This window comes from Globicephala melas, chromosome 9, assembly GCF_963455315.2.
Source record: "Globicephala melas chromosome 9, mGloMel1.2, whole genome shotgun sequence".
NCBI lineage: Eukaryota > Metazoa > Chordata > Mammalia > Artiodactyla > Delphinidae > Globicephala > Globicephala melas.
The window spans coordinates 91,333,200-91,354,550 of record NC_083322.1 but is presented as its reverse complement, the minus strand read 5'-3'; the positions used below and the strand labels follow the sequence as shown (position 1 = coordinate 91,354,550).

Sequence of the window (21,351 nt, the reverse complement as noted above, 5' to 3'; positions counted from 1 at the left end):
GGGGTTTAGTACCAATGGACTGTCATTAACACTGGGAAGCCCCTCTCTCTCTCTCTCTCTCTTTTTTTTTTGCGGTACGCGGGCCTCTCACTGCTGCGGCCTCTCCCGTTGAGGAGCCCAGGCTCCGGACGCGCAGGCTCAGCGGCCATGGCTCACGGGCCCAGCCGCTCCGCGGCATGTGGGATCCTCCCGGACCGGGGCACGAACCCGTGTCCCCTGCATCGGCAGGTGGACTCTCAACCACCGCGCCACCAGGGAAGCCCCTCTCTCTCTTTTTAAAATAAGGCTGTAGAGCACAGGGAACTATATTCATTATCCTGTAATAACATATAATGAAAAACAATATGAAAAAGTATATGTGTGTGTGTGTGTGTGTGTATATATATATATATATATATATATATAACTGAATCACTTTGCTGTACACCTGAAACTAACACAACATTGTAAATCAACTCTACTGCAATAAAAAAATAACATAAAATTTTAAAAAAGATAAGGCTATATAAATAACTGTCATTAACCTTGAGAAGCTTTTCCCTTCCCCCCCCCTTTTTTTTTTTAAGACAAGGCTCTATAGCAAGGGGTCACAGTTACTGCAATTATAAGTTGGTGTCACCAGTACAGACTATACCACAGTCATTTCACAGGGCTATTTGGCATGAATAGTTCTGCCTCTTCAGCACAGCTCGGTTAGAGGGTCCACATAAGGTGCTGTGAGCACGTAGAATCTGGATTTCAGGAATGGTGGTCCGTTTCCAAAAGGAGATAGGAGGAATGCTGCTGGTGGAAAGCAGTTAGCCCGCAAGACCATTAGTCAGAATGGTGATTTGGTAGGAAAATGAATATTCCCAGTCTTTTGAGAGGAAAAACTATGTGTATATATATAGTACATGTGTATGTATATAGTATATAAAAACTATGTGTATGTATATAGTATATAAAAACTATGTGTATGCATATATATGTATGCATATAGCACTGTTGGGGTAATTTTGCAGTCCTTTGTCTTTAAGCATTTGGGGCTTTTCCCCCCCTAATTGTTTGTTTGATCCCTCTCAGTTTTCTACTTCATTTTCAGCCAGTATTCCTCTTTGATGTTTGTAACAGTGCAGATTTGAACAAAATCAACATCTAATGGTGGTGAATTAGCTGTGTCAGTGCCCTGCGGCCAAAGATCTCCGGAACACACCCACCAGGCATGAGGAAGAGGGTGTGCTAGAAAGAGGGCGTTACAGGTTTTGGGCTGATGAAAGATGGTTTGGGGAGGGTTTAAGGAAGCAGAACTTTGCTCTGGATCGGGTGCTGTCGGGAAGCAAGAGTAATTCCATCACTGGGTATCTTAATACATCATATCTAGAAGGAGGACAGACCCAATGAAGGCTAACGACATGTTGATGAAGAAGCAGCAGTCTCTCCTTTTAGCCAGGATAGGGAGGTGTCTGGTCATTTATGTGGCTTGGAAAACATTGATATCCTGTCAGTGTTCAGATATGATTATGGAGTAGTCCTGGTTTTGTCCTCATCTCATGGTCACGGGGCCCTGTCTGATGTTGGTGTTCTGTGACATTTTTTATATTCACCTGGAGAACATGAATTCCTGCATTCCAGCTTTTCTCTTTCTTCGTTGTGACAAATAAAATGCCCAACATTTGCTAGATGACTTCTGTTGAGGTACTTTATGAAAATATATGTATGGTCTGATTTCGTTGTTTTGGTAGAAATACAAATGTCTGGTGTAGCAATTTCTTGGAAAGCTGTATACCGAATTATTAACAATATTAATAATGTTAACATATATTATTAACAATATCCGGGCAGGACTATTAGTGTTCTTTCTGGCCTTCATTGGCTTTTATTTTCTGCTTTTTTTTTTGGTAGAAAACATGCCTTTTATAATAATAAAAAGCAATAATAAAAGAATGTATAAAGTAATCCCAACTATTTTTGTTGTTTTCAACTTAGCATTGTAAATCATATGAAATTCCCTACATTATTGAAGTCTAATCTTAGCTCAGATGTTCTTTAATGGTTACATAATATTCCATCCTGTGGGTCTATTTACTTTTCTTAATCATTCTCATATTATTGGACCATTAGGTTGTATCCAGTTTGGGGTTAGCATAAATCATGCTGTAATGAAGCTAGAAATCTTTTGTCTGTGTTTCTGAATGCTTTCCTAGCACTACGATTAGAATGACTGGGTCAAAGATTATGATTATCTTTTAGGCTTTGGATACATAACCGCCAGGTAAAGGTACATTCCAGAAAACACACTGATTGACACCATCTGTGTTAGAGGACCCGTTTCACCGTATCAGCCTGCCAATTTGATATACATAGAAAGAGATTCCAATGTGCTGTTTTGTAACTTCTTTAAATTATTAGTGATTTTGAGCATTTTTATTTACTAGTCACTTATCTCTCTTCCTTTGTGATTTCTCTGGTTGTAGTATTAGCTTGGGGCAGCTTTTAATATTACCATAGAAGCCAGGACAATCGACGACTGTCCGTTTGATATTTATTGTCAGTTTGAGCACAAATTATTGCTGCTTACTGAATAGCCTGCAGCCTTTTCTCCAATTTTAGCTCAACCTGGAATAATTATTCTTGTTCTAGGGAGGCATTATATAGGAGTCATAATGAGGCTTTAGAGTAGATGCTGAACCATGTACAAAGAGGACGAATATATTCTACTCCATAGATGTGAGTCTGCCCCCAAACCATCTGTCCTGCTGCTTCCTTGGAGGCTCTCAAAGACAAGCCACGGTGCCCAGTTAAAGTCAGGTTCATTTCACTTGGTTTCTTCTGTAGGCAGTGTCCTGATCTGTACTTTTCCCCTTTTGCTTCACTTTGTTGTGTTTTTTTTTACTTGAAGTATAGTTGATTTACAATATTGTGTTAGTTTCAGGTGTACAGCACAGCGATTCCATTATATATATATGTATATATGTGTGTGTACATATTCTTTTTCAGATTCTTTTCCCGTATAGGTTATTACAAAATATTCAGTATAGTTCCCTGTGTTATAGAGTAGGTCCTTGCTGGTTCCCTTTTGCTTTACTTTGCATTGAGTGAAGTGCTTGTTCAGATCCGTAAACCTGTGTGTTCAGGTGACTCTTTCTCTTATTCAAGACTTAGCAGTTTTGTGTTTCTTTTTCATAACCTCGCTGTGCAAAGATCTCCCCCTGAATCGTCGATGATTGAGATTATGCGTAGTTAAAATTAGAGATATTTGTTCATCGCACAGAACATTAATTCGTTTCATCACCCAGTGGATGGCTTTTGTGTTTTCTCTACTCTTAGCGGGGCAAGGGGTCCAACCTTGAAGCCAGCCCCAGGAAACAGACCCTCAGACAGCTGCAAACTGAAAAACAGACCCAAGGTGTTTGACATGAACAACCAGTTCTATTAAGTCTGCAGGACCCACCTGGAAGGTTTTCTGTTTTCTTGCTTGTTTGTTTTGTTTTTAGTGGTAAAACTATTTTTTAAATGCCCCATTCATTTCTGGAATCCCATTTACAATTGTGAGTTGCATATGAAGAAACTGCAGATTGCTAGTTTGAATAGGAGTTTGCCTCACATGCTGGCTACAGTTGACTGCTAAACCCATGCAGATGGGCAAGTAGATATATAGATCTATATCTCTCTGTCATTGCTAGTTTTTTTGTTTGTTTTTGTGTGGGGTTTTTGGGGGTTTTTTTGTTTGTTTGTTTGTTTTTAATATAAAGGGGCTGCTCCTAAGTGGCATATCTTACGTTTAACTTCTTTGGTTCACCTTGAACCCATAGCTTGTACTTCTTGGTCACTAAATTGACTGTTACCTTACGTTGATATGGTGTTTTCTTAAATTTCAAAGCATATTTCTGGCTACATAGTTTTCACAGGAATAGTTAACTTCAAGGATTTGTCCAAAACCTGTGTGTGTTTTAGTTGTGTTTATTCAGATATTGCTTGGAAGCAAATAGCCTGTGAGGTGGCCTCTGGAAAGCCATCTGTGTACAGAGACTTTCTCTGGTAGCAGTATCTGGCCTGTGTTTAACTGCTTTTAAACGTGTTAACTCACCTTTTGGGAAAGGGGATGCAGGAAATAACCACCGAATTGAAAGCAGTAATATATGTGGGAAATCCGTTTTCTTCCTACATGTTTTAAGTTCTCTCTCAGTGGTGTTTAGAAAGGCTGTGTGTTTTAAACTTTGGTACTGAGCCAAAGCAGGAAGCAGGACAAAGGTGTTCTCTGCTCTGTGGGGTTCTTCTCGGTCACTTCTGTCTCCATCAAGATTCAAGACTCCTATCTGCTGTCAGCAGCCAGCTACCACCCCAGGTCTTCTCCATGCTCACTAATTTTTTTACTTGCCCTCTTGACTTTTTCCATTTTATCCCTAATCTCTTCCAATCTTGAATTTTAAAATCCAAGACTGGGGATAAGTCCTCCCCATCATTATGCCCTGTGTCTGTTTTTACTGGGACAGCCTTATAAGGCTTTTTTTTTTTTTTTTTTTTTTGCGGTACGCGGGCCTCTTACTGTTGTGGCCTCTCCCGTTGCGGAGCACAGGCTCCGGACGCGCATGCTCAGCGGCCATGGCTCACGGGCCCAGCCGCTCAGCGGCATGTAGGATCTTCCCAGACCGCGGCATGAACCCGCGTCCCCTGCATCGGCAGGCGGACTCTCAACCACTGAGCCACCAGGGAAGCCCTTATTTGGCATATTTTAACTTGCTGGGTTTTGCTTTTCTTTCTCTATTTCTCTGTTTTATTATCTCACACTCCAGCATCTTCTCTGATCAAGCATTTTGTCTTTTGTGGAGTCTGTTTTCTCCAAGCCTCTCGATCCTTCCTGGTGGAACACCCTTGCCCATGGGCTTATTAGACCCCAGACTCAGAGCAAGCAGTGATGCTGGTGTTTAGGGAGCCTGAAGGACTCAAATGATTTATATACTTGGAAGATCACAAAGTGATTAAAAAAGGGCCAGTCACCCTCCCTTTCCTCCATGAGGGAAGAATGGTGATGGGTAATGACGGGTGTTAGGCCACCAGAACTGGCAGCTTTATTACAGCCCAATAGGAATCATGCCCATGTATGGGAGATGCTGGGATGTGGTGCAGGAAAGTTCTAGATAGATTTATCAGCACAAAACATAGGAGAATAAAGTATATTGCTGAGGATCTGAGGGCTCCCATTGAAATATAAGTACTGAGAGTGCTGACTGCCAGAACGTGGATTTATGGGAAATGAAGCCCTAAAGTACTTTCTCCAACAAAAAAATAGACCTCTTGGAAACAGTTTTTCCTCTCTACGTACTTAGCTCCCATTGAGCTTAAATTGCTCTCAGTATTGTGATAATGACAACCCAGTATTACAGGATGTGGAAGATGAACCAAATAAATTAACCAGCTGCTTTTAAGGGTAGTTCACCCAATGGCTTCCCCTCTAAAATGCTTTGTAGAAGATTTGTGCTCAGTAGGTCTCTAGGCAGTTTTATGGCTGCAAGAAAGAAATGGATTTTATTAAATGTCAGTAAAATACAGGCAGATAGTTTTGTGGTAGTTAAATTAGCATAGAATGTGTGTAAGAAAAGCAGATTGTCTCGTCTTAACTTGACGAAACAGAGCTTTCTTTGGCATTCCTGCCAGATAGTGTGTTTCTGCCTGAAATGCCCATAGATTAGGATGGAAAAATCCTGACCCCTCCTGTCTGAAACTGTATGTCTTACAGAATGTTATCCATCAAATCCTGTATGTACAGCATGGTTGTACTTGAAGAGTTTCAAAGGACAGTAATGGGAATAATTCCATAATTACTAGCTGACGTTTAAGGTTTTATACTATGTGTGGATTAGGAAATAGGACTTATAAGTAAAGAATTAGGTGAATTGGGAGTTTGGGATTGTCCCAATACTCTATTTAAAGTAGATGACCAACAAGGACCGACTGTATAGCACAGGGAGCTCTGCTCAATGTTTTGTAATAACCTAAATGGGAAAAGACTTTGAAAAAGAATAGATACACAAGATACACATGTATGTATAACTGAATCACTTTGCTGTATACCTAAAATTAACACAACATTGTTCATCAACTATGCTCCAATATAAAATAAAAATTAAAAAAAAAGAGAATTAAGTGGAGTGGAGAGGGAAGGCAGAAATAAATGCTTCAAGGGGTCAGGCAGGTAACATAGAGGAGAGAGGCAGGCCAGGTGAGGGGACGGCCAGGAGAAGTGGGCCCTGTGACAGTCCAGAGAGCCCTGGAGCAGGCAGTCAAACCCATTCCAGGGATCACTGATCAGGCCAAATGAGAGGCCAGTGGACATCCCTGAAATCAAGGGGCTGCAGTTAAGGGAGGACTCACCTTCAAAGGACTTTTCAACTTTTTGACAAGTTGAACACAAATTATATCCTCTGGCGTTGAGCAAAGGGAAAGAGACCAGCATTTCAGGAGTAGGACATAGAGTCAGAATAAATGAGCCCTTTCTCAAGGTACAGATGTTTTCCTTGGATGAGTCAGTCTCAGGGTCCTTTTCCTATAGAGTTTTGAGATTAGGGCAGATGCCAGTGTGTCTGAAATAGTGTAGGGACCTTACTAACTAAAGATGGGCCGAGTAACTGGGGGATTTGGGAATCACACAGCTCTTCCTGTAGCAAATACATTGTGTGTATGGACCACAAAGGAAAGAATAAGACTTGCAGACCTAGGAAAGCCTACTCAGTATCTAATATTTGTTATTCCTGTGTGTCTAGCAAAGTACGTATAACATGTGGTTTCTCTCCCCGATGGATTTGCAGTCTGCTAGGAAGAGGAGAAGAAAATACATGATCTCAGTGAACTAGATATAAAATGGTGCTGACGATCGCATGACTCAGAACCAGCATGACCGTAAGACGTATGTAGAACCAGGAAATCAGGGGGAAGTTATTTTGATGTACGAAAGAATTCTCCGAAATGATGGTCCTGTCTAATATATTTAAGGCTGTTTGTTTAGTTTTCAAATATAAACTTATATAAAATTTATACAAAAATTTATATAAAATATAAATTTCTTAGTTTTCAAATATAAAGTGATGAAACTACCGCTGTTTGAAAGACATGGGGAAAATAACATGAATCGTGTCTAAAATTGTAATGGAAATTAGTTAAAATTTATTTCATTTACAGAAGCTAGGATATTAGCTGCCCCCCACCTCCAGTTTTTGAGTACCCATCAGTGGCACAGAATGGGTACCACTGATGCCGCTGTCCGAATTATAAAAATAAGGGAGAAGCTCCTTTGATTTGTGTCAGAGCAGGTTACACAAGGTTTATTGTAATAGAACTCTGAAAACTCAGACTGAATTCAGCATTCTCTCCTTTTCTTCCTGCCCTCTGCTGGAAGCTTCCCTTGGAGCTAGAGCAGGAGACAAAGGAGGCTGGTGGCCTCAGCTTCATCCTATAACTGAAAGCACACTGACCACAGCAGAAAGGATAGAGTGGAGTGAGTTTGATTTGAATTACAACAGGACTTTATTAACAATTTTCTACAAGTTAAATGTTTTATTTAAAAAATAAGTACAGTTTATGTGAATTAATTCTAACACATAGTCAGGATGCTGCAACCATTCCTTCAAGTTCCAGTGAACTTTTTGATATTGTTTTGTTTCAAATATTCCCCTAAATTATCCTGACTGTACAAATTAGAGAAGGGATTTTCATCCGCCTATTAACATTATAAAAAATAATTCACATGTGCCATGCGGAATAATTATAAAATAGAAATAATATAAAATCGCCTGTTACCTCTTTCTGGAATTAATTATGATTACTTTGTAATGTGTCTTTCAGATTTTAATATATGGATACACATTCATATTTTATTTAAAAGTCATCATATTTAATCCTGTTTTGCAATCTGCTTTTTTATTTACTATGCCCTGAACCTCTTTTTCTGTTAATAAGAGTCCATATATAAAATCATTTAGAAATGATTGTATACTCTTCAGCTGTGTAGCTCTACTACATTTTACTCAGTCTATTTCTGGCCATTATAAATAACTTTACATAACTCTTTGCTCACTTATCCGATCACTTGTTAGCATAAATTTGTAGGCTAGGACTTCTTGGGGACATTTTTTAAAGCTTTGAGCCCATAATGCTAAAGGATCCTTCAGAAAGATTGTGGGTCCTACATACACACACACGTACACACACAGACAGCCATGTCCCTTGCCCCAGTGTCTGACCTTATCATTTTGGTTCATCTTTGTCAGTTTTTTCCTTTCCTTTTTCCTTCACCTGTCAATTCTGAGACCACTGCTATACTGTTTGGGGTGTTAATTTCGTATAATGTTTTACTGTCTGGCAGGGCACATCCACAGGCCCACCCCCAAATTGCTTAATTTAAAAAAAAATTCTTGTTATTCTCACATATTTTCAAATAAATTCATAGCATTTTGGAAGCTCTAGAAAAAGTTCCTTTGGGATTTTCTTTGGGTTTGCATTAAAATCGTAGGTTAAGTTCGTAAGACTTAAGCTCTTCAGTGAGAACTTTGAGTCTTATCATCCAGGAACGTAATATCTTTCCATTTATTTAGTTCTCCTTCTCTCTCCCTCGATAAAGTATTTTGTTTTTGCTGTGTAGCTAGTACGCACCCATCTGTTTTTGTTCATTATTAACTTTGAGAGCTGTGGACTTTCCCTTGTTTACAACTTTGATTGCATCCCCTAAAGTTTAGGTCTGTGCTATTTGTATTTTCATTTTCCAAGTGCTCTGGTTGCAGTTCGATTTCCTCTTTTTATTTATTTATTTTTTTGGCTGTGTTGGGTCTTCGTTTCTGTGTGAGGGCTTTCTCTAGTTGCGGCGAGCGGGGACCACTCTTCATCGTGGTGCGCGGGCCTCTCACTGTCGCGGCCTCTCTTGTTGCGGAGCACAGGCTCCAGACGCGCAGGCTCAGTAGTTGTGGCTCACGGGCCTAGTTGCTCCACGGCATGTAGGATCCTCCCAGACCAGGGCTCGAACCCATGTCCCCTGCACTGGCAGGCAGACTCTCAACCACTGCGCCCCCAGGGAAGCCCCGATTTCCTCTTTTACCCAAGGAGAGAGAGTATTTTTTTGTTTCAGTTTTTTTTCTGTTTTGCTCTTCTTATCCTTTGTTATTAATTTCTTGCTTAATTTTCTTGTCACCTGAGAATAAGGAGAATTATTTGTGAAGTTCTTCTCTGCTTTACGGAATGTCTTAGTCATGTGTCAGGAGTGGGAGATTTTTTCTTATTCCCTAGACAAGTTTTATTGTTTTCAAATAGTGTATTTCTCCAAATTGCTGGTTTTCTTCTTGTTAGCTCATATTTACTAGAAGTGGCTGTGAAGTTGCCTGTAGATTTTGTGAGAACGTTTCCACATCTTTTACTCTGGACAGTGGTGGGAGAAGGAAGTTTTATGTTTTCATTTTTGCTGAATTGGAACACAGTGTCTGTTGGGAAAACAGCTACCAAAGAATGTAATCAGTGGTGCAGCAGGGAAGTGCTGGATTTTTGTTAAAGCTTGCTTTCTGTATTTATTAAGGTAACTTTCTACAGGCACTGCCCACCTCACGTAACTGGCACGACTGCCCTCCTGTGCCAGCCTGCCTGCTTTTTTCTTCCAAGCTGTGTCTCCAGGCAACAGCAGGAGTGGCTATTCAGGTGTGACTCTGCCAGTGCTGATCAAGGCCCCTGTGTCCCTGCCTGAGATTTCCCCTGTGACTCCCCTCACCTCCAGCCGCCACTGCACTGAGTGTCATTCTGCTATATACTTGACCGAGGTGGGCTCTTTCTTGTAATGAGTTGGACCACAGCCTTCACTGGAATCTTCTTTCTATCATGTTTTACAGAATTTCTAATTTAAAATTGAGGGCATATTTAATTTTGTTCACCCAGGTACAGATTATGCCCCTTTTAATACTACATTTGGCCATTTCTAGGTGGGGATTGGTGAGGGAGGGGAATTTGATGCCACGGGGCATCTTCCCCTGGCCATCCAGCCTATCCTCCCTTCCAACAGGTGCTTGTGGAGCATTCCCGGGCCCCGCCCACTTCTTACAATCCCCTCCCCCTGACCCAGGCCACAGAGGGAAGACAGACATTGTGACCTTACCAATTCCTCATGTTGAATACAGTTGTCTTGAGCTACCTGTCTTTAGTGAACTGTGATCTTATACGTGGCAGGAGTTGTATTCTCAGGCTTTCACCTCTGATCCCAAGTTTCAGAGCTGTCCCGTCACAAAACGCTGCGCACACTCCGTGGGCGCCTTGGCTCTGTTCTCTGCGTCATGGCCAAGGGAGAGGCTGAATCACAGGTAGAGGCCATACCTAAGTGTCACCAGCTGGAGGCTTGGTGGTGGTGATTTCTTGGAACCTGGGCGGGGGGAGGATGAGATGGGTTAGAAAGTTGCTGCGCGTATGTAGAGGAGCTCTGTCCTGTGTTTATCCGATGGGAGCACCTGTGCTCGGTAGAAGCCCCGTCTCCAGTCTCCCCTGTGGCTGTTGTGAGGCCTCCTTGCTCTTGCATGGGTGATAGAGAACTTTATACATTTCTGGCATTTTCACTTGACTAAACTCGGCTTATTAGTGACGGTGGACACTTATTTAATTTTAGGTTTTTTTTTTTCTTTCCTTTCTTTCTGCCGCTTCTGGCTCTAGGAGCCTAACCATTGAGAAAGACATGTAAGAAATATAAATACTGTGAATTTACTCTCCACTGTTCCCTATTTTTTCCCCTATTTTGGGGGTGGGGTATACTAAGGTAAACTGAAATTGACACTTATGATAGGAATTTTAAAAATTCTGTTATGGAATCTCTCATCAGCAATTGCTTTTAACAGGTTAACTGTATATTTCAGGATTACATGTCTAAAGTTATATAGTGTAAGTTACACAATGTATAAATTATACCTTGTATGTATTAAATGACATATTGTATAAAGACCTTTTTTTTTTTACAGGATTTAAATTGGATATATCAAGAAAAAAATTTTTATTGTATCCTTAATAATGCGTGAATTCTAGAACTACATATTTATGTAGAAGTTTTGATTAAAGTAAAGACCCTAGCTACTCTGAAGTTTTTGTAGAAGTTTAATCCTAAAGCAAATTTCTCTTATGTTATGACATGAATTACTGCTCAAAAGTCATCGTTAAATTATTTTTCTAGGGTTAAGTGAAAGACCTCTTCTAATCATTGCAGTTTCATCTGTGGCTAATATTTTATTTTCAGGGAAAACATTATCAGGTTTTGATTTCTCAGTTTACTAAATAAATTAATTCATGGTCTACTATTTGAAGAACTTTCTGTGATAAAAATCTTTCTACTAGTGTACATTATTTTCCCTGAATTTTGGTGTTTTGGTGCCATCTTGTGGCTGGACTGTGTAGTAACCTCAACACTCAAACACATTTCAGTGTCCTCGATAGGGTAAAAGATAGACTGGGAATGCTTTCCAAAATGCAAATCATGCATCACTAGAAACCTACATTTAAAGGGCTGAGGATAGTTTGTTACTCGGTGAATGGACAAGAAAAAATAGTAAGGAATTTGATATATGACTCTTGGTTTCTAAAATTCTGTTTTCATGATATTTGCCCCTAGTTGCTGCTGTTTGAACGGTCTTGGATGAGCAGATGGAAGTCTTCAGTTCTGCACGAAGGAGAAGGGAACATACGGAGTGTGAAGTGGAGGGGCCATCTGATTGCCTGGGCCAATAATATGGTACAAGCAGTGTCCCTAACGCTGGTTCAGAGCTAGAAGGACAGCCGGACCGAGAGCCCTGCGACAAAGGGCAGGGATGGCGCTCCTGCCACCGCCATTTCTCTGGGTTTTTTTATATCCCCGTATCTCCTCCCTCTTTCTTTTTTCAACATCTTTATTGGAGCATAATTGCTTTACAGTGGTGTGTTAGTTTCTGCTTTATAACAAAGTGAATCACTATACATATACATATATCCCCATATCTCTTCCCTCTTGTGTCTCCCTCCCACCCTCCCTATCCCATCCCTCTAGGTGGTCACAAAGCACCTAGCTGATCTCCCTGTGCTATGTGGCTGCTTCCCACTAGCTATCTATTTTACGTTTGGTAGTGTATATATGTCCATACCACTCTCTCACTTCGTCCCAGCTTACCCTTCCCCCCTCCCCGTGTCCTCAAGTCCATTCTCTACGTCTGTGTCTTCACTCCTGTCCTGCCCCTAGGTTCTTCAGAACTGTTTTTTTTTTAGATTCCATATATATGTGTTGGCATACGGTATTTGTCTTTCTCTTTCTGACTTACTTCACTCTGTATGACAGTCTCTAGGTCCATCCACATCACTACAAATAATTTAATTTCATTTCTTTTTATGGCTGAGTAACATTCCGTTGTATATATGTGCCACATCTTCTTTATCCATTCATCTGTCGATGGACACTTAGGTTGCTTTCATGTCCTGCCACTGACATTTCTAAAAGGTACATGGAGCGATTGATATCATACCCGGAGGGTAAAGAAATTACATTGCTTTTGGTGTTCATGGGAGAGTAATTTCCAACATATTCTGGACTCTATCTTAGAGGAAGAAACCTGAGGCATGGAGAATAGCCAAGAAAATGAAAAGGCATCTTAATAATGAAAGGGCTGCATTGGAAATGTGGTCTTGAAAATACCATTTGCCTATTAGCCGAGGGCAAATGCCAGTTGCTATGAAACAAGGGCAGGATATTGCTGGTTTTTCTTTTACTCTCAGTATAATCACAGACCCAAAATAGGCCTGCCTTTGAAAAAGGGGATCCTAATTTTTGGTACTTCACTTATCTCAAGTTTACTCAATATCAGTAGGGCGAGTAGAAAGTTTAAAAATTACCTTTTGGACATCTGGCATAGCTTTTGGAATTTTGAGGTATAATTTAGCAAATCAGTGCTTTTCCTTTTTGGCCTCATCACATGGCATGCGGGATCCCAGTTCCCCAACCAGGGATCGAACCCATGCCCTCCGTGCTGAAAGCGCAGAGTCCTAACCACTGGACCACGGGGGAAGTCCCCTGCTATTCCATTTTGAATGGTAGAAACCTCCCAGAATCTACCGTGCCAGTCAGGACTTTTCTTACTTCTCCTGGGTCACAGTCAAGGTCAACAGACATGTGGCCTCTTGGTCTATTTTCATTTAGCTGCTTGCTTGATGTTTTCATTTGAGTACTTTAAAATGTCAGGCGTGTTTTTCTTTATTTAGTGGTTTTGCAGATTCAAAGCTTTTCTGAAAAGCAAAGCCCGTATTTGTGGTGGAACGATACAATCAGAGATGTGACTTTCTGTCTTTTTGGAAATGCAGTTGTTGATATCTGTACATTTCCCACTTGTGTTGGATTTGAGTGGCCTGTGCCATCCACTCATAAAATCTAGTTTGCCTAGAAAGAAGGACAGAGGTTTTCTTTTGTTTTGGGTTTTCACAGGATTCTTGTGGAGTAGGAACGTTTCTGCGGCTCCCAGCAGCACCTAAAAAACACTGTCGATACTTTGCTGTGCTGGTTATCCCTGATGGTCAGCAGTGGCCATTAATAAATTTTCTTTTACCTTCCTTCTCCCAAGGAGAGGATGCTTAATGCTATTTTATTTTCCAGGGTGTGAAGATTTTTGACATCACCTCAAAGCAAAGAATCACCAATGTGCCCCGGGATGATATAAGTCTTCGCCCCGATATGTATCCCTGTAGCCTCTGCTGGAAGGACAGTGTGACACTGATCATTGGCTGGGGCCCCTCTGTCAAGGTAGTTTTGCTTGTATTTCTCGTACATCTGTGTTGTTACAGAGCTAACGAAGGTGGTCCACAGGAGACCGAGTCTTTGAATGGCTTCTCGGAACCAGAATATTTTCACCTGCGTATTATTGTCATGTGATAATCATTTCATGCTTGAATTCTTCCATATGCATAGATTTTCAGATCTATCCTTTCTCCTGAACTTCTCCATGTTCAGAATGGTGCTGCCTTTTTGATCCTTTTTAAATTTCCCATAACCCGATTGGCCTTAGCTCTATGTAAAGCATGTGTTAGGTGTTGTTGGTTCACCTGGGTCCCTTTTGTTATTGTTCTTTTCATTTCCCGTAGCTTTGATTCTGAGCTTCTTCACTAGGACCGATGGTGGAAAAAAGAAGGTTGAGATGAAATTGTCCTACTTGCTCGCTAGTAGTTTGGTGGAGTGAAGACCCAGGCTTATTACGGATGATAAGATTTGGGGCTATTTTGTCACGTATATTATCTGCCTATTATGTGCCTGGGTGAATGAAGCTATTCTGCAATAGGAGGCCCCAAATCCATTCACCTTTATTTCACGCCTAGTTGTTTTTCTCGTATTAGATGTTTCAGAGCCAAAAGTTGTTTTCTTCCCTTTAAAAATATATACCTTAATCTAAACAACGTAAACTAAAACTTAGCTGAGTTAAAGACGCTGTGAGAAAGTATCCCAGCCATAGTCTAATGGAAGAGCTCGGCTCTGAAGAGTCACACAGACCCGGGATCCATTCCAACTTTTCCACTTAACTTCTTGCGTGACCCTCTCTGAGTCTTACTCTCCTAATCTGTAAAATGGGCGTGTTAATTGTTCTCACATCACATGTTTCGGAGACGATTAAATGAAGAGCTTAGCATAGGATCTGGAGTATTGTACTTGATAACTATCAGTGTCATTGTTATGCCATAAAATTCCAGAAAAGTCATGAAAGAGACCTGGCTATTTAAAATTCTTCAGTGGAAAGAAAAGCATAAAAATTATTAATGTTGTCACCAAAATAAGTGTTGTTAATCTGAGGTAAAGTCTCATTGATATGATTCAGGTTCTCTTTCTTTCTTAATTGAACATGTGGTCATTATTTCCATGTGTTAAATGAACACAACATGATTCACATTTAAGGTAACAGGAAGGAGGTTGTACCCCCAAAGTCTATGATAAAAAAGTGATTCCCAGTCTCCCTATTCCCATGCGTGTGGTTACTGATCCAATAAAGTAATGTTCTTGATATTTTTTAAGTTTCTTAGATGGACCAAGTGGCTTTTTCCTCTGTTGTGATTTGCTTTTCTTTCGGTGAAAGATAAGGGAAATTAGTCTATTGGGACGTGTGAGAAGTTTGCTGACTGTTACCAGAAATGCTTCCTCTGTTAGGCTGAATAATGGTCCCCAAAGACAGCAGGTCCTAATTCCCACCACCTATAAATGTTTCTTTATGCGGCAAGAGAGTCGGGCAAAACATGTGACTAATGAAGCATCTTGAGTTTACCCTGCATTATCTGGGTGGGCCCTCTAAGAGGGAGTGCTACCCCAGAAGAGGAGAAGGCAGTGTGACCGTGGATGCAGGGATTGGAGTGAGGCAGCCAAGGAATGCTGGAAGCCACCAGAAGCTAGACGAGGCGAGGAACAGATTCTTCCCTAGAGCCTCTGGAGGGAGCGTGGCCCTGCTGACACCTTGAACTTAAATCTTAGGGTTAGTACCCCATGCAGCTGCTGGGGAGGGGTGTGAGCCGAGGAAGCAGGAGGGGCAGATCCTTGAGACTGGAGTGAGATTGGTGAGTCTCTGTGGTACATAAAGGAAGGCATTATTGCCGGAGTGGATGGAGCAGGTGTGGAGAAGATGGATAGAAGATGACAGAAGGGATAGGGACAGAGGGAGGGAGGGGTGTGTGTTGTGATGGAGAAGATCGCGTAAGGGCTCTCTGGGACAGAGCTCTGACCACAGCACCTAGGGGATAGTATAGGCCATGGCCCAGCTGCCAGTGGTGTCATGTGTCCTTGTCTTCAGAGGGGCTGTAGGATGGCCAGAGACACCATCAGGCTTTGGCGTGAGTCCCAGCTTCAGCCTTGAGGTCCTGGGCAGCTCTCAGAGCCTCTGTGTTCTCGTGTCTACATTAGGGCTGGTAGTATCACCTTCCAGGGGTGTCTGAGGATTGGAAGACGCCCGGGCAGTCCTCAAGTTCTGTCACTCTCTCTCAGATCTCTCCACTTCCCACCATCCCCCTGTCGGGTCCCCTGACTCTAGTTTCGCCCCCCTTAATTCTGCCCTAAACAGTGCAGCCAGGATGATCTTTTCAGAGTGCAGATCAGGTGATGTCAGTCTCCTGGTTAAACCCCTCCAGGATGCTCATTGCTCATAGGATGACATCTTCCTCTTTCATGATGATCTGCCCCCTGTGTTCCTGTCTAGCCCCTCCTTCCCCTATCCTCTCTGCTTCTGTCTGATTACCTTCCCGTTGAGGGCCCCAAGCTGTCAAGTTGCCCTTTGGCACCTGTCCTGTATCTCCTGCTTCAACTTACATGGCGCTTCTTCCAGGAAGTCTTCCATCCCTGCTAGTAGATGCCCCCTGCTCTGTATTTCTGTACTTCTCCATCACACTTCAGTAAATGCCTTATTTAGTTGTTTGTCTCCCCCACTGCACCATAATCTGCCTAAGAACAGAGCTCTATCTGCTTTACAAAGCCCTCAGCTCAGGACAGGTGCCCCGTAGTTGCTAAAAAGTGCTAATTAATATTTCTATTTCATATATATATATATATATATATATTATTGTTACACTTCAAACCACGTGGAACACTGCTCCATGTGTACTTTTATCAACACATTAAATAAAGCAGTTGTTCAGTTGGCATGTGGAGCGTGCCTATTAGACAATTTAGTAGTTTCCCTAGTAAGTGTGGATAGAAGAGTGGATAACTTATACGAAGAGAAGGAAAATTGGAGAGCGGACAGGAAATTGTCTGAGATGGACAGGAAACAAATGACAGAAAGTGGGAAATTGTCTGAGATGGACAAGAAACAAAGGACAGAAACCAATCAAAGGAGAAAATAGCCTGTCACTTCTCAGTAAATGCCTGTACCTCCACAGCACTGGGTTCAAGTCCCGTGTCAGAGGAAGAGAGTACTGTGGCCCTCTGTGTCTGTGGGTTCTGCATCAGTGGATTCGACCAACCTCGGATTGAAAATATTTGGGGGGAAAAAATCCAGAAAGTTCCAAAACGCAAAACTTTAATCTGCTGGAAACCAGTAACTATTTATTAACATTTACATTGTATTAGGTATTATAAGTAATCTAGAAATGATTGAACGCATATAGGAGGATGTTTGTAGGTTATATGCAAATACTATGCCATTTCCTATAATGGACTTGAGCATCTTCAGATCTTGGTATCCTCCAGGGTCCTGCAGATACCAAGGGATGACTGTACTGTCAGGTAGTTGCCGTGTTCCTGGACAGCGATTTGGACATGGATATTAGCCAAACCAAACCTTAAAAAAATGTACATTGATCTATCAATTCTACTTCTAGGAATTTATCCTAAAGAAACAAAAGTCCAACAGTTTTATACACGAGTATGTTGATTGCACTATTGCTTGCATCAGAGATAGATAGAAGAAAAAACTAATGTCTAAAATAGGATTGAATAAATAAATTACAGTATATCCCTGTAATGAAATGCTATAAAGACATTAAAGAATTATGTAAGGATATTTAAATAATACATTAAATTAATTGTAGTAATTTTAGGTTGAGAAAAGTAGCTTCCCCAAAAGTGTGGATTGCTAATAGTGTTCACTTTGTTGTGGGACCACAGATAATAATTTGGTTTTTTCCCTTTGGGTTTTCTGTATTTTAGAATTTTTCATATGGTAGCTATACTTAGGGTTGCAGCTATAAATTAACACAATAAATGCTGCCTAAAAGAAAAAGGAAAAAAACCTAGTCCCTGATGAAAGTTGTATAACATCAGTACTTAACTTGAGGTTCAGCTTTTTTTTTTTTTTATTGAAGTATAGGTGATTTACAATGTTGTGTTAATTTCTGGTGTACAGCAAAATGATTCGATTATACAAATATATATACATATATATATTCTTTTCCATTATGATTTATTTCATATTCTTTTCCATTATGATTTATCACAGGTTATTGAATTGAGTTCCCTGTGCTATACAATAGGACCTTGTTGTTTATTCATTCTATATGTAATAGAATGCATCTACTAATCCCAAACTACCAATCCTTCCCTCCCTCAGCCCCCTTCCCCTTGGCAACCACAAGTATGATAATCTCTGAGTCCATCCATGTTGCTGCAAATGGCATTATTTTGTTCTTTTTATGGCTGAGCAATAGTCCATGGTATATATGTACCACATCATCTTTATCCATTCATCTGTTGATGGACGTTTGAGGCCCAGTCTTAACCTGGATGGCTGAACTTAACGTGAATAACGTGATTTTTTCTCATTTCTTATTACAAAATAGAATACATTTCCGTTAGAAAATATAGCAAAGAAAATATAAAGTATCTCTAATCTTACCACCCTAAAGCATCCACTGTTAACACACATATGTGTTAAGGGTTGTGTGTAAGTGAGATATATACAAAAATAAATATATAAAATCTCTATCCAAACTGTATACATACAATTGAAAATAGGAGTTGGCAAACTTTTCTGTAAAGGGCTGGTAGTAAATATTTTAAACTTTGCATGATACATACTGTTTCTGCTGAGTATTTTTCCTTTTATTTCTGTTTTTCCTTCTCTCTCTTCCTCCCTCCCTCCTTTTCACTTTTTCAAGGCTTCAAAAATACAAAAACTCTTTTTAGCTTCCAGGCCATAAAAAAAGCAGACCAGGGGCCGGGCTGTTGTTTGCCACCCCTGATTTAAATTATATAATACATTGATTTTAATATGCTCAAGAGAAGAAGAAGAGCATGTGACGCTTTTGCAAAGTATTATTTAGCAACAGTGAAATGTTACTAATATGTGATCAGAAACACATGACCTACTGTGGGTGCTTCTGTTAGAGATAGATAGAAGGAATCTGTGAGTAGAGTTGCAGAGAATGGGTCATTGAAACCATATTAAAACTATATTAGTTTCCTTCCTTTCTTTGTCCTCGGATAAAACTTTATTGAAGAATAGTGTCAGAGAATATAAGTAATGGTTGCTATATGTCATTGAAGTTAATTTCCATCACTTAAGTCACAGGGTAGGTTGTGTGCATTCCATCTTGAGTGCTACACGGCTAATTTAGCAAAAGTACCATATAGTGAATGACACGTGATGAAGAGTTTTCTATCAGATGAATAAAATAACCTGTGAATTTCTTTTCTAGATATGCTCGGTGAAGGAACGGCATGCCAGTGAAATGAGGGACTTGCCGAGCCGATACGTTGAAATAGGTATGCCTTCTGTGGTGTAAACCTTCAGAAGAGAATCCGTGTTATGAAGGGGAGTCCTAAGGCTGTGTTCTTCAGGGCTCATCGTTGGTACCTTGATGAAATAGATCAAGAAACTTCTAAGATTTGAAGTTTGGCTGTAGAGACCCTTTATTCTAACTCTATTTCTAATTTTTACACAATAATATTGTAGTTGGCTTTGAAGTTGAATAACCATGAGCTTGGGTTCCGGTTCTGTTATTTACCACCTGGACTTTGGACAAGTTTCTGCGTGCCTCAGTCATTTTCATCTATAAAATACAGAAAAGAATACCTGTCTCACAGGTTGTTGGTCAAAATTCCAAGCATGCGTGCACAGCTCATAATACAGTACTCACACTTGGTATTGTCAACGTGTGCCTTCTAAATATTTATTTCCCTCATCACTGGTCTGGTCCAAACCGCCATAGTCTTATCTGGATCGTGAGCCAGCAGCCTCCTAACTGGTTCATCTCTTTCCACTGTGAGTTACTGTACTCTAGTCCCCCGCGCTGCAGTCAAAATACAAATGAGTTGGTGTCACCACCCTTCAGTCCCTTCCCATTGCTCTTAGGATAAAGCTGAGACTCCTTAACTTGACCGTGGGGATCTGCGTTGGCCCTCACCTGCCTTTCTAGCTTCAGCTCATAACAAGCGTCTCCTTGGTCTCTGTGCTCCAGTCACACTGGCCTTCTTCCATCTGCCCGTGCTGCTGCTTCCCATCTCTCTAGAATGCTCTTCTTGCCTCTTTTTACTTCATGGACCCCTTATCATCTTTAATCATACCTCAGCTCAAGTGTTGCTTTTGTGGGAAGGCCCACTGGTCCTCCCTAAGCAGGTCAAATCCCCCCATGATAGGCATGTAGCATTTCCCTTTCTAGCCCTTGTTTGAGTTGCAGTGATCGTGTGATTATTCAGTGCATTTCTGTCTCTTCCACCAGACTATAAGCTCCTTGTTTTTGCTCAGTGCTTGTATCTCAGGGACCTGGCACCATACCTGGCACATAGCAGGTGCTAAATAATTTTGGTTTGAATGAATCAGTGACTCTGGAAACAACTGTTCAGGAAAAGTATGCCAAGGAGGCTATGCCACTACTTTTATACCTTAGTTTTAGGAGCTAGTGCCAAACTTACTCAAACAGAAAGGGTGAGAATTGACTGACTTTTGTCAGTTAAACAAAGTAAAAGCTCTTCTTATATTATTTAGAGCTGAGTAATAATAGGAGACAGTTTTGTGGCGGAGAAGGTGTGCCATGTTATATGTCAGCTGAAAAGTTTATTTACCCATTTGCATGGTGGATGGGGAATATACATTTGATGGGTTGTTATAACAGGATGAAGCTGAGATAAATCATTTGCACATGACTGTACTTTTTTTTTTAATTAATCTGTATTTATGGCTGCATTGGGTCTCCGTTTCTGCACGTGGGCTTTCTCTAGTTATGGCGAGTGGGGGCTACTCTTCATTGTGGTGCGCGGGCTTCTCATTGCGGTGGCTTCTCTTGTTGCGGAGCACGGGCTCTAGGTGCGTGGGCTTAAGTAGTTGTGGTACGTGGACTCAGTAGTTGTGGCACACGGGCTTAGTTGCTCTGCAGCACGTGGGATCTTCCTGGATCAGGGCTGGAACCCGTGTCCCCTGCATTGGCAGGCGGATTCTTAACCACTGCGCCACCAGGGAAGTCCCATGACTGTACTTTCATAAACAGAGAAAGATGTACCCACCAGGCAAATATGGTTGTAGCATTTAAATCTGGGATATTTTATACTTGAAGTCGGAAGTTGATGGTAGGGTTTTAATAGTTTTGCTGTTCTTTTGTTTGTTTTGCCTTAGAAGGATAAATACATAAATTCATAGTTCGGATTTCTCAGGGTCTGGACAAAATAGGTAAATACAGAATATAATGATACTGAGGAACTAGATAAGACTGAGAACTAGAAGATAAAGATAATTATTTCACTATCTCTGTTTTCTGCCCCTCCCCTGCCTACCAGAATAAAACCTGAACATCTCAATGCATAGTGTCCTGAGAGATAAGTATTAGAATATTTTAAATACAGATGAGTTTTAAAAAAAAAAATAAAAAGGCAAGAACTCTGGGAACTTTAGGATGTAGAAATTGCCAGGAAGGCATAAAAATGCAGCAATGTCATCTTCTCTCCTTAGT

At 40.8% G+C, this 21,351-nt stretch overlaps 1 protein-coding gene across 1 annotated transcript in view; it reads left to right on the top strand.

Moving 5' to 3' along the window:
* VPS41 (VPS41 subunit of HOPS complex) overlaps positions 1-21,351 on the top strand; it is a 188,548-nt gene that overhangs the window by 102,466 nt on the left and 64,731 nt on the right. Inside the window, exons 8-10 of the mRNA XM_030871168.3 lie at positions 11,597-11,716; positions 13,598-13,744; positions 19,105-19,171. Of these exons, the coding sequence (XP_030727028.1) occupies positions 11,597-11,716; positions 13,598-13,744; positions 19,105-19,171 (334 nt within the window). The remainder of the gene's footprint in view (positions 1-11,596; positions 11,717-13,597; positions 13,745-19,104; positions 19,172-21,351) is intronic.